Here is an 18,247-nt window from a genome sequence, read left to right on the forward strand (position 1 = left end):
CAGGTGTTCATTGGCAAGGTACTGAGTTGGTCTCACTACTGACATTCTCTGACCTTGACAATGAGTTCCATGATGATGACCTTGTTGCTTAGTTCCTTTCTTGACTTATTCCAGGGATATACATGACAACTTAGGGGTGAAAAGCTTTACTGAAAACAAGCAGAATGGCTTCCAGCCTTATTATATTCTACTTCCAGCATTGAAGACAAGGGGAAATGTACTAGGAAGGTTTGTGTAGTTTTATTTATTTTTTGAAAAATTAAAAAAAAATAGAAAAGGCATGAACAAAGTTAAAAATTCGAACAATACAAGAGGATAAAAATGTAAGTCTCCTTCCCCAGCTTCTCCTCTCCAGAGTAACCACTGTTGTGAGTTATCTATGGAAAGTAATTAATTTTTACACAAGTGAAAAGTGGGATCTCACTGTGCCACTCAGGTTGAAGAGCCCAGGTACTTGAATTCATTACCCATAAAAATGAGGATTAGAGGATTCAGTTATTTTGGTTTGAGCTAGGAAGCTCCCAACTGTTACATCAAAAAAAATACCCTCTCCTTTTGTCTTCTACTGTATGTAAGATTTTTCTATAAATGCATTTGAACACTCTCTGCATTGGATAGGGCCACATGCTATACTAGAGCTTTGAAAAACATGAATAATGTATCCTTGGCTTTTATAGATGGTTGTTATGCAAGAAATGACAATAAGACAAACTCACATGTGTTTCCTATGAAGTTTTCTTTAAGATTTCATTTGTTGTGCTCGTATGGGACATCCCCTACGTACCATTTTGCATCCTCTTGGTCCCACCTCTTAACCTGGCCACTGGTGCAGGGACGGGTTCAGCCCAGGTACAGCCTTGCCCTGAGCCATTTCTCATTTGCTTCTTTCCCAGGAGCTTCCCTGATGCCAAGGTGTGGGAAGCCTGCCAAATCCACTCAGCACTCAGGCATAGGTAAACCAGAAGTGCGGAGAAGTTCATGTCGGTGGCACTACTGTTGACAAATGAAGAGTGGGACTAGTAGCTAAATGCTTCCCCTTTCACCTCCTGGTGGATGGTTCTGGGATGCAGTTCATAAGCTTTCTATGTAGGCATAAGCAGCAGTCACCCTCTGGGGAGGCCAACTCCATAATGAGTCCTCATATTAGCTTTCCCTTGCTTCCTTTTTCATTCTCAATGCCCTTCACTCCCATTCTTTGGGACTGCATTCTCAAATTAACTATCTTCACCAAGGCTTTTGTTCTAGGCTCTGCTTTAAGGGAACCCGGGCTGAGATAACGTTGTTCAATGTCCTTTTACAAGGTGCCTTTTGAAAAAGTCTGCCTAAGCTCGAGTACCAGAAGAGATGTTGACCCCATTGAAAAACGTTTTTATTTTGTCTGTTCTTCATGGTTAGTACATTTGCTGCCTTCTCTTTCTTGGCCTTGCTTTTCTATTTTTATTGGAACATCATTATCGTAGGTGTGTATCTATTGATTGTATGTAAATCAAACTCTGAGGAAGCAAATAGGATATAAATAACAAGAGTGCCATTTGTGTTACCTCCTTGAGCAAGAAGGACTGAGATCAGAGGAACGGAAAGCCCAGACTCAGGTAAGGAAGAAGCCGGTTAAGGGGTCATTTTGAGGCAGGTCTCACTTAGAAGATGGATTTATAGAGACAACAGTCAACACTAGCAATAAAGTCAAAGGGAAAGGGCTTCGAAGTCGACTGTCCTTCCCCATTTCTTAGCCAGAGCCAGGGACACAGTGGCCGTGTGTGTTGAACAGTGTTTGCCCCAGTGATCTCTCTGTGGTTGATTTACAGGTCCCTTGGACTGATTACAGAACGACGGGAGCACATTCAGGTGCCTCTAGAGGGGAGGAACTGCAGAGATTCTTCATCACACTGGCCTCATCAGAAATGGCCTAAGCCACAGAGCCTTGAGACAAGGACATTAACTAAAGAAAGAAACACAGAGAATTCCTCCAGGCAAGAGAGCGTGGCTAGAAAACAGTGCCTTTCAGAAGGCAATTTACCAAATGAAACTTCGGAGTGTCTAGTAGCTCCCAAAGATTAAATTTAACATTCTTGCAAAGTGACATTAAACAGCAGTCCAGCTGCCTATGATTACAGATCTTCCGAGTCTGAAAGTCAGCCAGAGGAGGCATTTTGCTTACATCTCACTACTGCAAATGGACAGTCACGGTACATTAGAAATTCTGGCCCTTTAAAAACTATCCTATTTTTCCCTACAGACTGAAGGTTTTACAATTAACTTGGATCTCATTAAAATTTATTACAAGCATTCCAACGAAGTCTGTAGAATCTTGGTCACAAAATTCCAATAGTGCCGAGAGGAGGAGACACAGAAAGTACCAGCAGCCTGTCTCTGGCTGGCCAATGCAGCCTAAATTGTGACCACCTGGTACAATTATTTTCTTTGAAGTGTACACATTTTCTTCAGTCCCCGTAATCAAATACTACTTTAGAGCAGGTAATAACATTACTTCCCTTGTGGCAAACAATGACAACTTGATTAGAAAGATAAACACAGCTCCATTGAAATGTTTTAATCACTAGAGGTGGCACTTCCTGATTCTAAATCTCAGTGTTAGCTTGCGGTTTCCAGTATTCTCAGTAACGTTCTTTAGAATTTAGAATTTTATTCTGCACACTACAAAACTTGGACCAATGTCTTTTCAGAGTGGATATGAGGCTTTCTGTTAAAAATGCAAGAAGAAGTTGGGGACCGTGATTTTTAAAAAAATAACTCCCCACCATATCACTTTTACAAAATTCAGTCTGAATTATCTTTTCTTTAAATTTCGGAGATCTCATAAGAAAACAGGCAATGCTGACAATATATTGATGTAAGCTAATTAATGTAAACTAATTAATATTATTTGGAGAGCAACATTTAAAATGTGGAAGATGGGAGCGCCCGGGTGGCTCAGTCAGTTAAGCATCTGACTCTTGGTTTTGGCTCAGGTCATGATCTCGGGTCATGAGATGGAGCCCCGTGTAGAGCTCCACGCTCAGCATGGAGTCTGCTTGAGATTCTCTCTCTGCCCCTTCCCTGACTTGCGCACGCGTGTGCGCTCTCTCTCTCTTAAATAAACAAATAAATCTTAAAAAAAAATAAAGTAAAATGTGGAAGGTGATGCTATGGCAGAGGGCAAGAATAGGTACTGGCATAGGGAGAAAAGAACAAATAAAGCATTAGTCACAATAAGCCTGCCTTTAAAAATGCAACTGACATTACGGTTAAGAGGCTTATGGAATCTCTTATGATTTTCTGATTTAAGAACATTTCCTCCTCCCAAACCTAATTCCTTCCTCCTCTACACATTTACTGTCCTCCCAGCACACCTTCTACAGCACCAATTGCACTGTCCTCTAGCTCTATGTTTCTACAGCTGTCTGCGTGCACACACACACACACACAAACACACACCTGCAGTGAAGGACCACATGGTCATCTGGGCATTCCCAGTGGAGGCACCATGCCTGGCTCGCAGGTGCTCAATGTTTACAGAGTGAATACATGAATAAACCAATGAATGTCAAATGAACTAAAGACAGAATCACACAATGGTAAAGCTGAGAGCAACTGAAGAAGATACCTAATGCAATGTCCTTTTTAGCAGTGGAAGAAAGCAAGCAGAGAGAGGGGCAATGTCCCGTCCCGGACATGGAGACCAGCCCCAGGGCTCGTGGATCACATTTTTGGATACTTTCCAACAGCTATGCCTAGAGTTTTCTAGTTTGTAGATGGCAAAGTCACTTTGTTACTACTCCCTGACCCTTATCTTTTGGCTTTTGAAATCCATGATAAAAAGGGGAAATGGAAGAATTATAACTGAAATTCAAGTTAGCATGGTTAAAAAGATTGTTATCGTTGGCCAGAGAGTTCTCAGTTTAAAAATGGATTCTGACTACCTATTTTAGTCTTCTGCTCCCATTGTTACATGACTAATAATTGGCTGCATTACGAAAGTCCTCATTATGTTTTTGTTAATAATACTACCATTCTCATCTTTTCACAGACCTCCAAATTCAGGGATTCTATATGGTGATGAGAACTGAAACGTGGATAAAAAAGGGAGGCACCATGCTGGAAATATTAAAAGGTTATGTGAATGGTAACTATGGCATATCCACTCAATAGGTTATTACGCAACCATTACCGATGACTTTTCTGAGTAGTTTATAAGAGCATAGAGAAATATGACTACATTTCAGTCTTAAATGAAAAAAATATAAATAACTGGGCATGAAGAACTAAAATCCAGCAGAGAAAAATGAGTAAAAGTAATTATACTAAAGATGGTGGTTACGTTTAAGTGGTAGAATTAGAGATTATCTTTTCTATTTTGCCATTTTAAAAAAAGTCTTAAAATGTATTTCTATTACTCTTATAATGGAAAAATAAAACAGATTTAATTTTTTACAGAAATTCAGAAGCTGGGGGGCACCTGGGTGGCTCAGTCGGTTAAGCATCCAACTCTTGATCTCAGCTCAGGTCTTGATCTCAGGGTCATGAGCTCAAGCCCAGTGTTGGGCTCCATGGAGCCTACTTAAAAAAAAAAAAAGAAATTCAGCAGTTGGTGCCAGAGGTTGCACAATGAATACTGAATTTCCCTTAATAATTGGGTCCCTGTTTTTCCCTTTTTTCCAAATCCTGTCATCAAGGCTCTGGCAAGAGTATCTTTTGAGCCCAGAAATGAGGTCCTGATTGAAGATATAATGTAAGGAAACCTTAGTGTTACTCCTTCCCTCAGGACATGTTTGAGAAACATACTGAGAAATTCACTCTATTTATTAGAGTGAAGAACTTCCTGCACATGCCTTTTACTGCATTTCTTATGTTCTTAGAAAACCTGAAAGGGCCCTAAATAATTCACAGTCTCTTTCCTGGGTTTGGTTTCCCCTTGGGTGTTTAATTTTTTCCCCATGACAGTAAATGGCTTTCCTTTTGAGATCACGAATTACTCTGACAATAATGGCTCAATTAAATCGTAGGTGTAACTTCCAGGTACCGTCTATTTTAAGAAGAATAAAATAAGTTCAATTGGAGGTAACCCTCTGGCTACTTCCTAAACTGCTCAGAGCACATTCTCCACCCTTTTTAAAAGCTATTTCTCCAAAACGTCCATCATAGTACTTGGTGTCTTCACGACAGGTAGCTTTGCTTGGGTACAGCTCCCGGGAACTTCTAATGCAGAGCTGCATCAGGGAATCACAAAGCCAAGACTGAAAAATTCATTGTATGTGATTGCCTGACACTTGTAAGTGGATCTGCAGGTCCCCAGCTTTAACTGATGCCCAAATGAACACAATAAACAGCCAGCTGAGTTCTCTCCTTCCCTCATCTGCACTATCTGGTTCACGTTCTACTTGTAAGTGCTCTTTCTACAAGGTGGAAACACATGCTCTCCGGAAAGCTATATGGGTTTCAAGTAAACTGTCAGAACAGAAATAAAATCCTTACTGGTCTTAGGTTTAACTCTGAGAAGAAGCTCTGATCAGTAACTTAGGCAACTGCGTCCGAGGCCTGAAGCAAGATGGCATGACTGGGCAGGCCACCCTTTACAGGTACACTTGGCTGTTCCCCAAAGGAGGAGGTGGGCAGCTCTTTACTCCTGTTTCCCATGCCTTAGTGTTCCTCAGTGTGAGGCAGAGAATATCACTCTCAAATAACTGGGCCTACTCTCCTCAAATACAAGGCATTACAGGCCATACTACTTTATCTTTAACAAGAGAATATGTAGTTATTTATTCATGCCCAAACTAAAAAAACAAAACAAACAAAACCTTAAAAACAACTTGAGATTATTTAGAGAAATATGAATAATATACCAGCATAAAAATAAATAATAAGAGGAAAGATTCCCTCTCCTGCGATTTCGGCCCTTCAACTTTTGCCCACTATGACAAATTAAGAAAATTTATGTTAATCATGCTCTGTGAGCAGTGTGAAATGCTATTTTGATCTCTTCTCAAATCATGCCACTGTTGTCTTTGTAAATGTCTCTATGTTAAGCCCAACCTACTGAAATGTGTATGAACCTGCACTTCAATTCAAATAAAAACATTAATAGATCAAATGCAAAATACACCCTACTTTTTATTCTGAATTTTGCTTAGTATTAATAAATGCTAATAAAAATATCTAAGCTGTCTTAATGAGGATCCATGAATGACGGACGGCTCAGAACCTCTCCTTCCAAAATCCAGTTTTGCTTGACTCTTATTATAGTCTCATTCCCCATCCCACTAACAAAAGTATGTCTAGGCATTTTCGTGTGCAGATGCCAGGAAAGCTGACAGATGGCTTTTTTAGTCAGATATTTTGTACAGATTACACAGGTTGTGTGAGAAGAGAAGAGAAAGACAGTAGAGCAAGCAGAAGGTTCAAGATGAAGCTACATACAACCTTGCAGAAACTATGGCAACCTGACTTTTCCAGTGTCAAGAGACCAGTTACAGTTTTAGAAATGGAAGACTTCCATGAGATCGTGTCCAAGCCTTTTATTTAAAGATTTATTTATTTATTTAAGATTTATTTATTCACTTGAGAGAGAGAGACAGAGAGAAAGAGTGTGAGCGTGGGGAGGGGCAGAGGAAGAGGGAGAGAGAAACTTCAGCAGACTCCTCACAGAGCATGCAGAGTGCAACACAGGGCTTGATCTCATGACCCTGAAATCATGACCTGAGCCAAAACCGAGTCAGACATTTAACCAACTGCGCCACCCAGGCGCCCCTATGCCTTTGATTTATGGGAAAATGGGCCTTAGGGAGGTTTGCTGACTCACTCAAGATCATACACCTGGTTGGCAGTAGAGTTAGAATACAGTCTGGGTCTCTTGGCTCCAGGTACTCTTTCAATTATACCACAAAACATCTTTATTCCTGTCAAAACTTAAAGATAAACCACTTGGATGAAAATCTCTCTAAACTGGTTTACACAATTCCTATTTTTATATACAAAATATAATTAACATTCTCTGTGAATTAAGGTCATTGCTATGAAGATCAATGATGTTAACTCTATAATATAGAGTATGAATGCTGATCTTGCAGAGTACAGTACAATGCTGGGAGTATGCAACTGCTTTTATGGATTTCTGTGGATTTCCTCTACTTGTATTCCTCACTGCCCTCAGTGTCTCTGCTCCAATTATCATCCCTTCCCCCCACCTTCTAATTCTAATTTTATTTTTTTAATTTTTTTTTTAAGATTTTATTTATTTATTTGACAGAGACACAGCGAGAGAGGGAACACAAGCAGGGCGAGTGGGAGAGGGAGAAGCAGGCTTCCCGTGGAGCAGGGAGCCTGACGCGGGGTTTGATCCCAGGACCCTGGGATCATGACCTGAGCCAAAGGCAGACGCTTAACGACTGAGCCACCCAGGCGCCCCCTAATTCTAATTTTAAACTCACGTTTTCTAAAGTCTATTCTCTAGAGTAATATGAAACGCAGAACAAATGTCCACCATATTCACTGCAGCATTATTCATTATAGCAAAAGTAAAAACAAAAACCATAAATGTCCAACATGGAAGAATGTTTAGTGACTAGTACTTTCAAGAACAGAATATTGTGCAGCCATTAAAATTATTTTCGCATAAAGAGGTTTGATAATGAAGAAGCACTGATGTACTAATGTTAAGGGAAGAAAGCAGAATATAAAACTGCAGAATATCAACCATATTGCAAAAATGCTTTGATCAGAAATACACAAAAATGTTTACAATGGTAGGATTATTTATAATTACTATTCTCTTATACCATTCTACTTATCTCTATTTCTGCAATAAAAATGTAACACTCCAAGTCAGAAAAAGAATTTTAAAAAAGAAAACATCGCATTGGAAAAATATAACCTAACTGATGAGAACAATATAAAATAAAAATATATAGATTCTAGGTGAGATCTAAAGCCTCTGCCGTACGGGTTTGTCCATGAATTCAGCAACATGGTACAGTTGCCGGTGGCGTTTCCTTATTTCCCATTTCTTTGCTAAATTTCAGGTATGTCAGGTTGCCGGATATTTGAACTGCGGATGAGTAAAGCATCAAGGTCTGTATACTTAAAGGAAAAGAGAGAACACTGAGAAGAAAAGACCAAGAAAGAGGAGGGAGGGAGAAAAGGTTCTAAGCCAATGCTTTCAGACAAGCGTCTAAGGATTTTTTTCATTAATTGGTTTTTAGAAGTTTAGAAGCCACAGATGGTGGCAACTGTCATTAAGTCACTCAGACTGATTTATCAGTGGATGAGCATTAAAGACAAATTAACCTCTCTAGAGATCAGGCTAGTGTCCAATTAACAATTAACTACTGCCTCGAACTAGGAGAGCTGAATTAAGAATGCGAGAACATCAAAGCCAGGATAGCATGCGAAGCTAAGCAGTTGAAGCAGATAAGTGTCTTAGTATAGGATGTTTATATCTGAAGGTACTAGATAGATAGATAGATAGATAGATAGATAGATAGATAGATAGATAGATTTTTTTCCCAATTTTCTATCCCAATTCTTTTGTAATATGATGAAAAATTTTTCTGTTAAATAGCATTATCTTTTTTGTATTTTCTCTTCTTTCTTTAAATGAAACCTTTAGTACATGGGTAATGGAGGAGGAGGCAGTGACCTTTTAATCTGACAACACGCAGTGACACTCATTTATTCATATACATATACTCAGCCCCCATAAAATGTGTCACCTCATGCAGGAATGAACAAGGGCAAACTGAGCCCAGAGTAGGTGATTTAACAAATAGATGTTGCTTGACTTCTCAAAGCTTCTAAAGATCATTTTTCAAAATTTCATTTTTTAAAAATTTCCCTCTGCCTTTGTGAACATTATATGCCAAAAAAAACACTCTTAAGAGTATTTTAGACTGGTCTGAGGGACAGACAAGATCCAAATCTGTCCTCACTCAACATTAGTAGCATTTGCAATATGATTTCTAAGGACTTCCCCAAACATGCTATGTTTTATTATAGTAACCCTGTGAGATATTACTAGCCCAACTTCATAGATGCAGAAACATCTAATTTGCTAAAGATCATACCAATATTAAGGTAGAGGGAAAAGTCCCCCTTTAGATCTCTGGCTCCCAATCCTGTATTCTTTCCACTGCTTCACACCGCAGGCTTTACTGATAACTTCCATGCCAAAGTATTTGCCCCTAAAGTCCACGTACAGGGGTACCTCGGCCTATTAGTAGCTGCTTAACAACAGTGCAGGTGAGTGAAAAATTATTCCCAAAGAAGTTAAAATTGAGTAGGAGGAGGTTGAGCCTGATGTTCATTGCCACCTTGGTCTCCACTTGGGCCCCTTCATCCACACAGACTGTGTCTCTCTTCTCTTCATAAAACCATGTTCATCATTTGTCCTTCATGGTTTAAACGAATGCTGGCCCCAAAAGAATTCCATTAAAAATCTGAGCCACTTTCTCTATTCCTTTACTCCACATCCCTCAGCTTAACTCTGATAGTGTGCAGCTATTACGGAGTGTTCCTATTCCCCAATTCTAAGGAATTTTTCTCCAGAAGCCGTACACAGATGTTTGAGCTCCCCAGCTAGACTTTAAGCAAGATCTGTGTTTTCTACATCTCAGATTCCTCCCCACCTTTTCAACACTCTTCGCCCTGTCTTCCAACTGCCTAGGATCAACAAATGCCTTCCTAGGGAATGAGAACCTGCATGAGTGTGGGGAAAGCCCAGCTGGATTAGTCAGTAGGAGGCTGGAGTCCCAGCTCTACATCTAAGTGTGTGATTTCAGGCAAGTCTATGGGTCCCGGTTTTCTCAACATAAAATGGTTGCGGGAACACGAAGTGGGTCGACTACATGAGATCTATGATCTCTAAGATTCTGTGAATATTTATATTATTTTGATTGGGTTGATCACAGCCTTACTTTATTTCATTAGGGATGAGAGAAGAGATAAATGTGAATTCCAAAGAAAAGAATGTTAAAAACAAGACAAATACAGAGATCAAATAACTAGCCCCCTAACAGGCAGAAGAAAGCCAAAGTGTCTAGAAAATTAATAAGCAAAGGAGAATAAGAAGGAGTAGAGATGCCTTGGGCTAGAAGTGTGGATCCTGTCTGACAGGGATGTAAAGGGCTTGGAGGGTGGAATGTAAATGGGAGCAGATCGGTAACTAGAAAATTGCTATAGTGGTTAGGTGTATGTAGCGTGATGTTTGCTTTTTAAATCTGCTCTTCTGTTTGCTCTTCAAGCTTGAAATCAAATGTTAAGAATGTCAGCACAGAGAATGCTGAGATCATGAGGAAGAAAATAAAATGCAAACTAACTTCCTTGTGAAACTAAAGACAGAAGTTCCTGGTATTAAAATGGGGATTAATATTACCGACGTTTGACCATTAGCAACCTATTTTCCTATATTTTCGTCCATTTGGGAGGAGGAAGGGGTAAGTAATGACAATTTTAATCAGACTATTTCTCCTAAGTTTAATTTTATTAAAGATTTTTAAATTCCAAGTAATACTCTACTGGTTTCACTAAAATTGGGTTTTAGCTGACAGACCTTGTAATAGATTAAAATGGTGTTATAAGGAGGTCTGCCCATGCCTTGATTAAGAAACTCCCTTAGATGGGATGAATTTATGGCAGGGAGTGAGCCAAAGTCACCAATGGGGTATTAAGGATGAGAATTCATCTGAGGAGCTAAAGGAAAAGAAAGTCAAGCCTTGAAATGTCAAGGAAAAGAAATGGTACCTCTTTAGAAAAGAAAATCTCTGAAATTAAAAAATAATACTTGAAGCAAGTAACAATCCTGGGATTATTGGATGTAAAAGTTTTTAGTTGGTATCTAAAACTGAAGTGATACTTTCAAAGATTAAATCAATAAGAGTACGTGGTTCATAAAAAGCCAGAAAAATTCCATTAAAAAGAAGAGCAAAAATTTTAAAGGGATTTGATTTAAGAGCCATTTTTAGAAGTCTCTTGATGAAATTTTTGATACTAAAACTGCAGAGAAGAAACTTACTGTTAATCCATGTTATATAACTTTGAATCCAGTCTGCCCTCCATCTTCTACCTCAGAAAAGGGACTAAATTTAACCAAAGTCTATAAAGACATTTCTGTGGGAGCAAAAGTCTGTGTGTGTGTGTGCGTGTGCGTGTGCGTGTGTGCTAAAGACAAACATACCTGCTTCATCATAGGATACAGTCAATTTTTCTAGCATTTCTCGGTCAATTGACAGAATCTGCTGTTCAAGGATGGTCTGGTAAGACAGAACACTATTTTCTTTGTCCTTCTCGTAGTCCTGAAGATGCTGTTTAAGGGCCTCTGGGAGTCTCGATTTTACATATTCAGCTGCAGTCTGCAGTTAAAACAGGTAGAGAACCCCATTAGTATTTCTCATCTTAGGCTTTTCACTTCCCCATGAAACCAACCCTTTAGACAAGCATATCCTTGTCATCATCATTATTGGATTCCACTCTACCAAGTACGATGAATCTTCAAATAGAGAGACTCACAGACCTGTAGGAATTTTCTTTTTTTTTTAAGATTTTATTTATTTATTTTATTTATTGGACAGAGAGAGACACAGAGAGAGAGGGAACACAAGCAAGGGGAGTGGGAGAGGGAGAAGCAGGCTTCCCGCTGGGAAGGGAGCCCCATGCGGAGCTCAATCCCAGGACCCTGGGACCATGACCCGAGCTGAAGGCAGACGCTTAACCGACTAAGCCACCCAGGCGCCCCCTGTAGGAATTTTCTACCAGGTTTAAAGGTATGAAAGATGATGGGGGACTTGGTTTGGCATAGAAAGAGTTAATACTCAGCGTTTCAACTATTCCACTGAACTCTGAAGGCCCCATGATGGTAATTTTACTGGATATAAATCTGACTTGCCCTTGTCTAGAATGCAGAAGCTAGTCACTCATCCCAGCAGTGAACCCACCTAAGCTATGACATCCACATCTTTGCTTTGATGTTCTGTGCTCATTAATGCTTCCATGGGAACTCTTGTGAAGTGAATAGAAAGGAGAGTCCTCTGTTGGGGCTGATAATGGAATAATGGGATAAACAGAGAATGAAGAGATCTAAGACAATGATGCCCCTTAACCTGAAAAAAGAACTGTTCACCAATGTCTTGACCTTTATATATATATATATATAAAGAAAAAAATATATGTATTTATATAATTTATATATATATTTATATATATAAAACATATATATAACATATATATAATTCTTAACTTGTTTTCTCTCTGCTACACAATCCGCCCAAAGCACTCCTAACTAATAACCTCTGAAATTACATGCAGTGATTTTTCAACCAGGTAAGCATGCTTCCATTTGAGGTAGGAAGAAGGCACGTGTACTTTGAAAAAGAGCTCCCCAAAGATTCTGATACGCTCTGCTGGTGGGTTGGAGAAAGCATACTCTTCTCCCTCCCAGTTGAGAACCACAGTTAAAAGTTAAACAGAACTTTAAGAGAGAAATTAAGTGACAGAGAGGCATGTATGAATCAGGGGAATTCTGAAATTCTTAAAACATCTCTCTTAGGAATGCCAAGAGTTTGGCATCTCCTTGCAGAGCAGTCCTGCATCATACACATAGGGTTTGAAGTTGATAAAGTAAAGGCATACGTATATTGTTTAAAATTATACTCACAAGGACTTGAAAATGTAAATAAAAGAAACTGTTAAAAAGGACTGTCTCTGAGATATGTGCCTGGAAGACCCATCCACATAGTTTAATATTTTTTTTTAAATTCCTGTACAGCTATTAATTGCATAATTTAAGACAAGTTTGAGTTAAACACATGCACAGACATATATACGGTACAGGCTCATCAAAAGGAGTTTGTTGTAGGTTTTTTGTTTTTTTTTTTTCATTTATCAAACAGTATGCTCTATAACCTTTGGGGAAAAATGAGATAGGTCTATATGTACCAACAAGGAAGAACGTCATGGTATTACTGTTAAGGTTAAAAAACGAAGTCACAGAATACCAGTGACAGTATATTCTTTTTATGTAAAGCATACATATATGTGTATGTTGTATTCTGTAATATCATACGTGTGGGAGAAAATATTGAGGGCTATATTCCAATTGCAGAACATACTCACTTTTTACTCTCCACATTTCTGTATTGTTTCAGTGCTCTTACTATTGTAATTTTTAAGAATTATCTTTAAATTTTTTTTTGTAACATTCATAGTTTTCCTTTTAAATGTTAGCACAATTTAAGATAAAGAGAAGTTTGCCAAAACAATGACAACTGACTTCCCAGGAAAGTTCTACTGGGAAATGGTGGGGAAAAATTATAGGTCAGTTCTCAGAGTTGCCAAATACAGGACACACTTATTATTTCCAGGTATACATTTAGATTCCATAAGTCAGATGGAATTACAATTTTAAAATATCACCAAACATTGTTCAATTCCTCTGTCAGCTAGTTAGTGCAGAACAAATAAAATTATTCCATAAAATGTAAATGGACTCAGCACATTAGCACAGCATATTTAATTCTAGAATTTAATAACAATTTTCTCCTGATACTGAAAACGAAGAGACACACTGCTGAATAACTATTTTTAGACTCATACTACCTTGCTATTCATTTTAACATCTATCTGTAATTTTTTTCCTTGGAGATAATCTATGAGGTACCAGAAGTAATTTAAAACATACATTTTACAAATATTGGTATACTCTCTATTATTTAAAGCATACACATTTCCTCCCAATTGTGTTTACCGATTTGCTTTTCTAATTAAAATCATGATATAGGTCTTTGAACAGAGTCTCTCTATTTTTTTTTTTTTTTACTATGTTGGAGTTATATTTTGGCATTTCATTTTTTTTTAAAAGATTTTATTTATTTATGTTAGGGAGAGAGAGAGAGCAGGGGGAAGAGCAGAGGGAGAAGGACAAGCAGGCTTTGCGCTGAGTGTGGAGCTAGACACGGGCTCCATCTCACCACCCTGAGATCATGACTTGAAACCAAGAGTCGGATGCTTAACCAACTGAGCCACCCAGGTGCTCCGGCATTTCATTTCTAAAACAGTATAATATCATGTATAGAGTTCTTTCTGTTGGGAAAGATTCTCAAGAGGAACAGAAAGAAAGCAACTCTAGCAAAATACTAGATTCCGTCAAGATATTTCAAAAAATCACCTTTATACTGAGGTGATACTCTAAATGTATTCAAATGGCAGTTAAAACCTTATGTTAAAAGTATGAACCTTTGTTTAAAAAGAAGCTGTCATACAAATACCATATGATCTTACTTATAATGCAATCTAAAACAAAACAAAATAAACCTGAACTCAGAGATGCTGAGAACAGATTGGTGGAGTGAGGGTGGACAAAACAGATGAAGGTGGTCAAAAGGAACAAACTTCCAGTTGTAAATAAATAAGTCTTGGGGATATCATGCTTTGCATGGTGGCTACAGTTGATAATACTGTATTGTATATTTGAAAGTTGCTAAGAGAATAGATCTTAAAGATTCTTATCACAAGAAAAGTAATTGTAACTATGTGTGGTGGCAGATGTTAATTAGGCTTATTGTGGTAATCATTTCATAATACATACAAATACCAAATCATTATGTTGTATACCTGAAACTAATATGTCAATATACCTTAATACAAAACCAGGCTGTCATCTTATTGAGATTATAATTATTCCACAAGTAATAGATAATGCAAAGAAAAATTAAATTTAAATTTTCACTGGAATTTTTAAAAAGTGAAAAATGAAATTAAAATTTAATTATCTATTCTTTAATCAATGAGAAGTACTACTGGAAGTTTAAATCCTAAATTGCAGGTTCTTATAATCAACCATGTCAGAAACAATAATATTGTTATCATTATCAGTATCTTGCATTTGTGTGGTACTTTACTCTTTTCCAAGCAATTTATGCTGTTACCATTCTGTTTGTTCAGCATAACTTTGAGTGAAAGTAGACAACTTACTGGTTTTGGCCAGTCCTTCACATCCTTCAAAGTTTGGCTCAAATGCTACAAATTCTCTTAGCGAACACACCTAATAGCAGCCAACAGTCTTTCAAGTTTTTATACAGGTATTTGTATAGGGGTAAGTATTTCAGTTCCCCAGTTTGGCTGACATAAGAACTATATTTTATACATCCTTGAGTTTGCCCAATATGTTTCAGTGCTTTGCACCAAAGAAGTTTATTATCTTGACTATATCCAAGATTCAGGTACTTTGAGATAGCTTTTTTAGCCTAATGACCGGTATAAAAATCTTCTGACAGTTCATAATTATTTGCCTGCAATCTGAACTTGCTTTCATGATTCCAGATAGAGCCTAGGAGTCATTTTCCACCAGCAAATGGTACTATACTACATTTCCTCTTTAATTATCATCGATGCCATTATTTTAGGAAAGCAAACAGCTTAAACCCAAATCATTTATATGCCAAAAGAGCAAATTATGTACTTCACATACAAAACTGTATATGAAGCTTCATGTAATGTGCTCCTCTTAATAGTTGTTTGATTGCCTCTCTCCTTGTCTTTTTTAATTCATTCAGCAACGGGCTTGCTTCCGCTAGGGACCCTCAGAGGAGTCATGTGGACCGTACCTCAGAACTGGGCCCCTCAGCTAAGGGTTGCCTTGCAGAGGTTCACTCTGCCTACAAGTTCAAGTTTGTGCTTGTTCAGGTGGCAGCAGCGAAACCTCAGGGCAGAGAGTGGAAGATGCATAGTTCCCAGGTTCCCCAGGTTACACCTGAGCAGATGGTCAGCAGCTGGAAAGATGAACTGCAAGCTTGCGAGGCAGGACACAAAAGGTGTCCAGCCAGAGTACCTTCTTACAGAAGTTGTATACATGCCAACTTCCGTCTGGAAGACAGTAAAGGGCCAGAGGAGACCCTGTAAAAAATACTCCAAAGGATAAAAGAAAAGCAGGATGACTACAGGTTTAAATTTGGGAACCTCGTAGGTAGAATGCCAATACCGGTCGTTAGGCTAAAAAACTATTTACTATTACAGTGGTATGTTCTTTAAGAAATAATCAATATATATGAAAGAATGGGGAGGGTTGCAAAGTATTTTAAACACTGCTAAATGCTTCACAATTCATCTTAAAAACCTGTCAGCCAGCCAATTCCAACTTACTGAGTGTGTGCTGAGTAAAGTGCATTAGACCCGCCACTGCTGCAAGAACAAACCTCTGCCATAAAGGAACCTGCAAGTTTAATGTGCAAACAAAACACACACATGAAATACTGGAAAAACACTCCTCACAAAGCAATAAAAAAAAAAAAAGCATGAATCTTGAGATAAATTAACATATTTATTTAATATATGAGCCATATTAAGTGCTGAATGGCCTCTAGGAAGAAAATTTAAGGAGTGGGGACAAGAAAAGAATCAAGAAATCACTGGAGTTTAAAGATCAGTTCTGAGGTAAGAGGTACTTACTGGAGGAAAGAAAAGTAATCTAGAAAGTAGTGAATGTGAGTTCATAGAAAGAAATATTAAGAAATGAAGTTGATAAAAACTAGTAGGAGTAAAAGAGAGCTTGGCAGTTGTAGAAGTTTTAACTCCCTTTTAAACCAGGGCGTTTTGATTTGTAGCAGTTAGTAATAGGAAATACTGAACATCTTCGAGTGAAAAAATGATCATACCTCGTTTGAGAAAGAATGTGCTTGGAGCTGAGTTTAAAGTGCACTGGAGTGGGGCGGTGTCTGGGTGGCTCAGTAGGTTAGCATCTCACTCTTGATTTCGGCTCAGGTCATGATCTCAGGTCATGAGATTGAGCCCCGGGTCAGGCTCCGCACTGGGCATGCCCCAGCCTGCTTGAGTCTCTCTCTCCCTCTGCCCCCATCCTGCTCTCTATAAATAAATAAATAAATAAAAATAAAATGCACTTGAGGAGGGTACCTGGGTGGCTCAGTTGGTTAAGCACCCAACTCTTGATCTCGGCTCAGGTCATGATCTCAGGGTCATGAGTTCAAGCCCCTGTGACGGGCTCTATGCCCAGCGTGGAGCTTACTTAAAAAGAAAAAATGCACTTGAAAAAAATTAAAGCATGGAGACAAGTAAAAAGTCTGAAGGAAAGGAAAACTGGCCTTTTACACGGTGGTTGGAGTATAAATTGGACAATCTCTTTGGACAGAAAATGAAAAAATGTAATAAAAATTTTAAAACACTTTATAGCTTTTACCTAGTAATTGCCTTTCTAGGAACTTATTTTAAGAAAAAAGTTAAAGATAAGCCTAAAGATTTGGGTGTAAACATGCTTATCAAAGTATTATTCATGATAATGAAAATCAGTCTTGAAATTGGTTGACTGAATTATGGAGCATCCATGCAATGGAATACAACGCAGCTATTCAAAATCACATTATGAAAGAAAGAACACTACATTATGGGAAAATGTTCATAATGAAAAGCAGATTACAAAGCAGTTTGTATACTACATGTGTGAGGAAAAAATTGGCTGAAATATATTAATATTGATCACAGTTATCTCAGAGTAGTAAGAGTTCAGGGGATATTAATTTTTTTCCTCTATGTAGTTTTCTGTGTTTTCCACATTTTCTAAAATAAAAATGGCAGGAAAGACATGCCCACTTTCTATGTGCCAGGCACCGAGCTGAATGCCTTATATGTATTCACTTCTTTAATCCTCACAACAACCCTGAGAGGTTTCTATAGATGAGAAGACAGACTCGGGTTAAATAATTTATCCCTGGCTCTGCAGTAAGTGGTGGAGCAGGAAACACCAACCGTTTGTGAGCCAAAAGAGAAAGACTGTGGTCATTCCTTTGTAAGGTAAAGCAGGCCCAGGCTGGGATAAAGACCCTGAGAAGAGAACAAAAGAGCACTTGAGCCAAGCGTGGTGACAGATGGGAAAGAAAAACATGTAAAATGGCTTGCATGTTGCAAAACTGGAAGCTAAAGATGAGGTTGGTGATATTGAGAGTAAATGGGAAACCGGAGTAAAGTGGAACAGAATAAACTTACTTTTGAACACTGAACTGTAAGCCTGAAGACTATCCACCTCCACCACCACCTCCCAAAAAAGAAAAACCTCCACAAGGAGAAAGTATTAGACTTATTTTATAAAACTCAAAAGAAAAATACCAGACAAATGACTTTGGTTACAAGTGCTAGGAAGGCAAAAGCTATCTTCAAGAAAAGATATTAGGTGATATTGAATTAAATTTTAATGGAGCCCCCATTTGAGAAAGATCACGAGCAAATTAGACCTACGTTCAAATCACTTTTAGTATTT

General features: G+C 38.3%; 1 protein-coding gene across 5 annotated transcripts in view; it reads right to left on the reverse strand.

Annotated features, from left to right (window-relative positions):
• PPM1L (protein phosphatase, Mg2+/Mn2+ dependent 1L) overlaps positions 1 to 18,247 on the reverse strand; it is a 448,415-nt gene that overhangs the window by 90,491 nt on the left and 339,677 nt on the right. For 4 of the 5 annotated variants that reach the window (XM_064585768.1, XM_045903451.3, XM_054504338.1 and 1 more), the window contains one exon: positions 11,165 to 11,339. In XM_064585768.1, coding sequence (XP_064441838.1) covers positions 11,165 to 11,201 — 37 coding nt within the window. In that variant the 5' untranslated portion in view covers positions 11,202 to 11,339. Of the gene's footprint in view, positions 1 to 11,164; positions 11,340 to 16,122; positions 16,193 to 16,634; positions 16,657 to 18,247 lie in introns of those variants that run through there. The other variant, XM_045903452.3, reaches the window with a different exon arrangement.

This window comes from Mirounga angustirostris, unplaced genomic scaffold, assembly GCF_029215605.1.
Source record: "Mirounga angustirostris isolate CCGP_5_RB_7025 unplaced genomic scaffold, mMirAng1.0.hap1 SCAF_1, whole genome shotgun sequence".
Lineage (NCBI taxonomy): Eukaryota > Metazoa > Chordata > Mammalia > Carnivora > Phocidae > Mirounga > Mirounga angustirostris.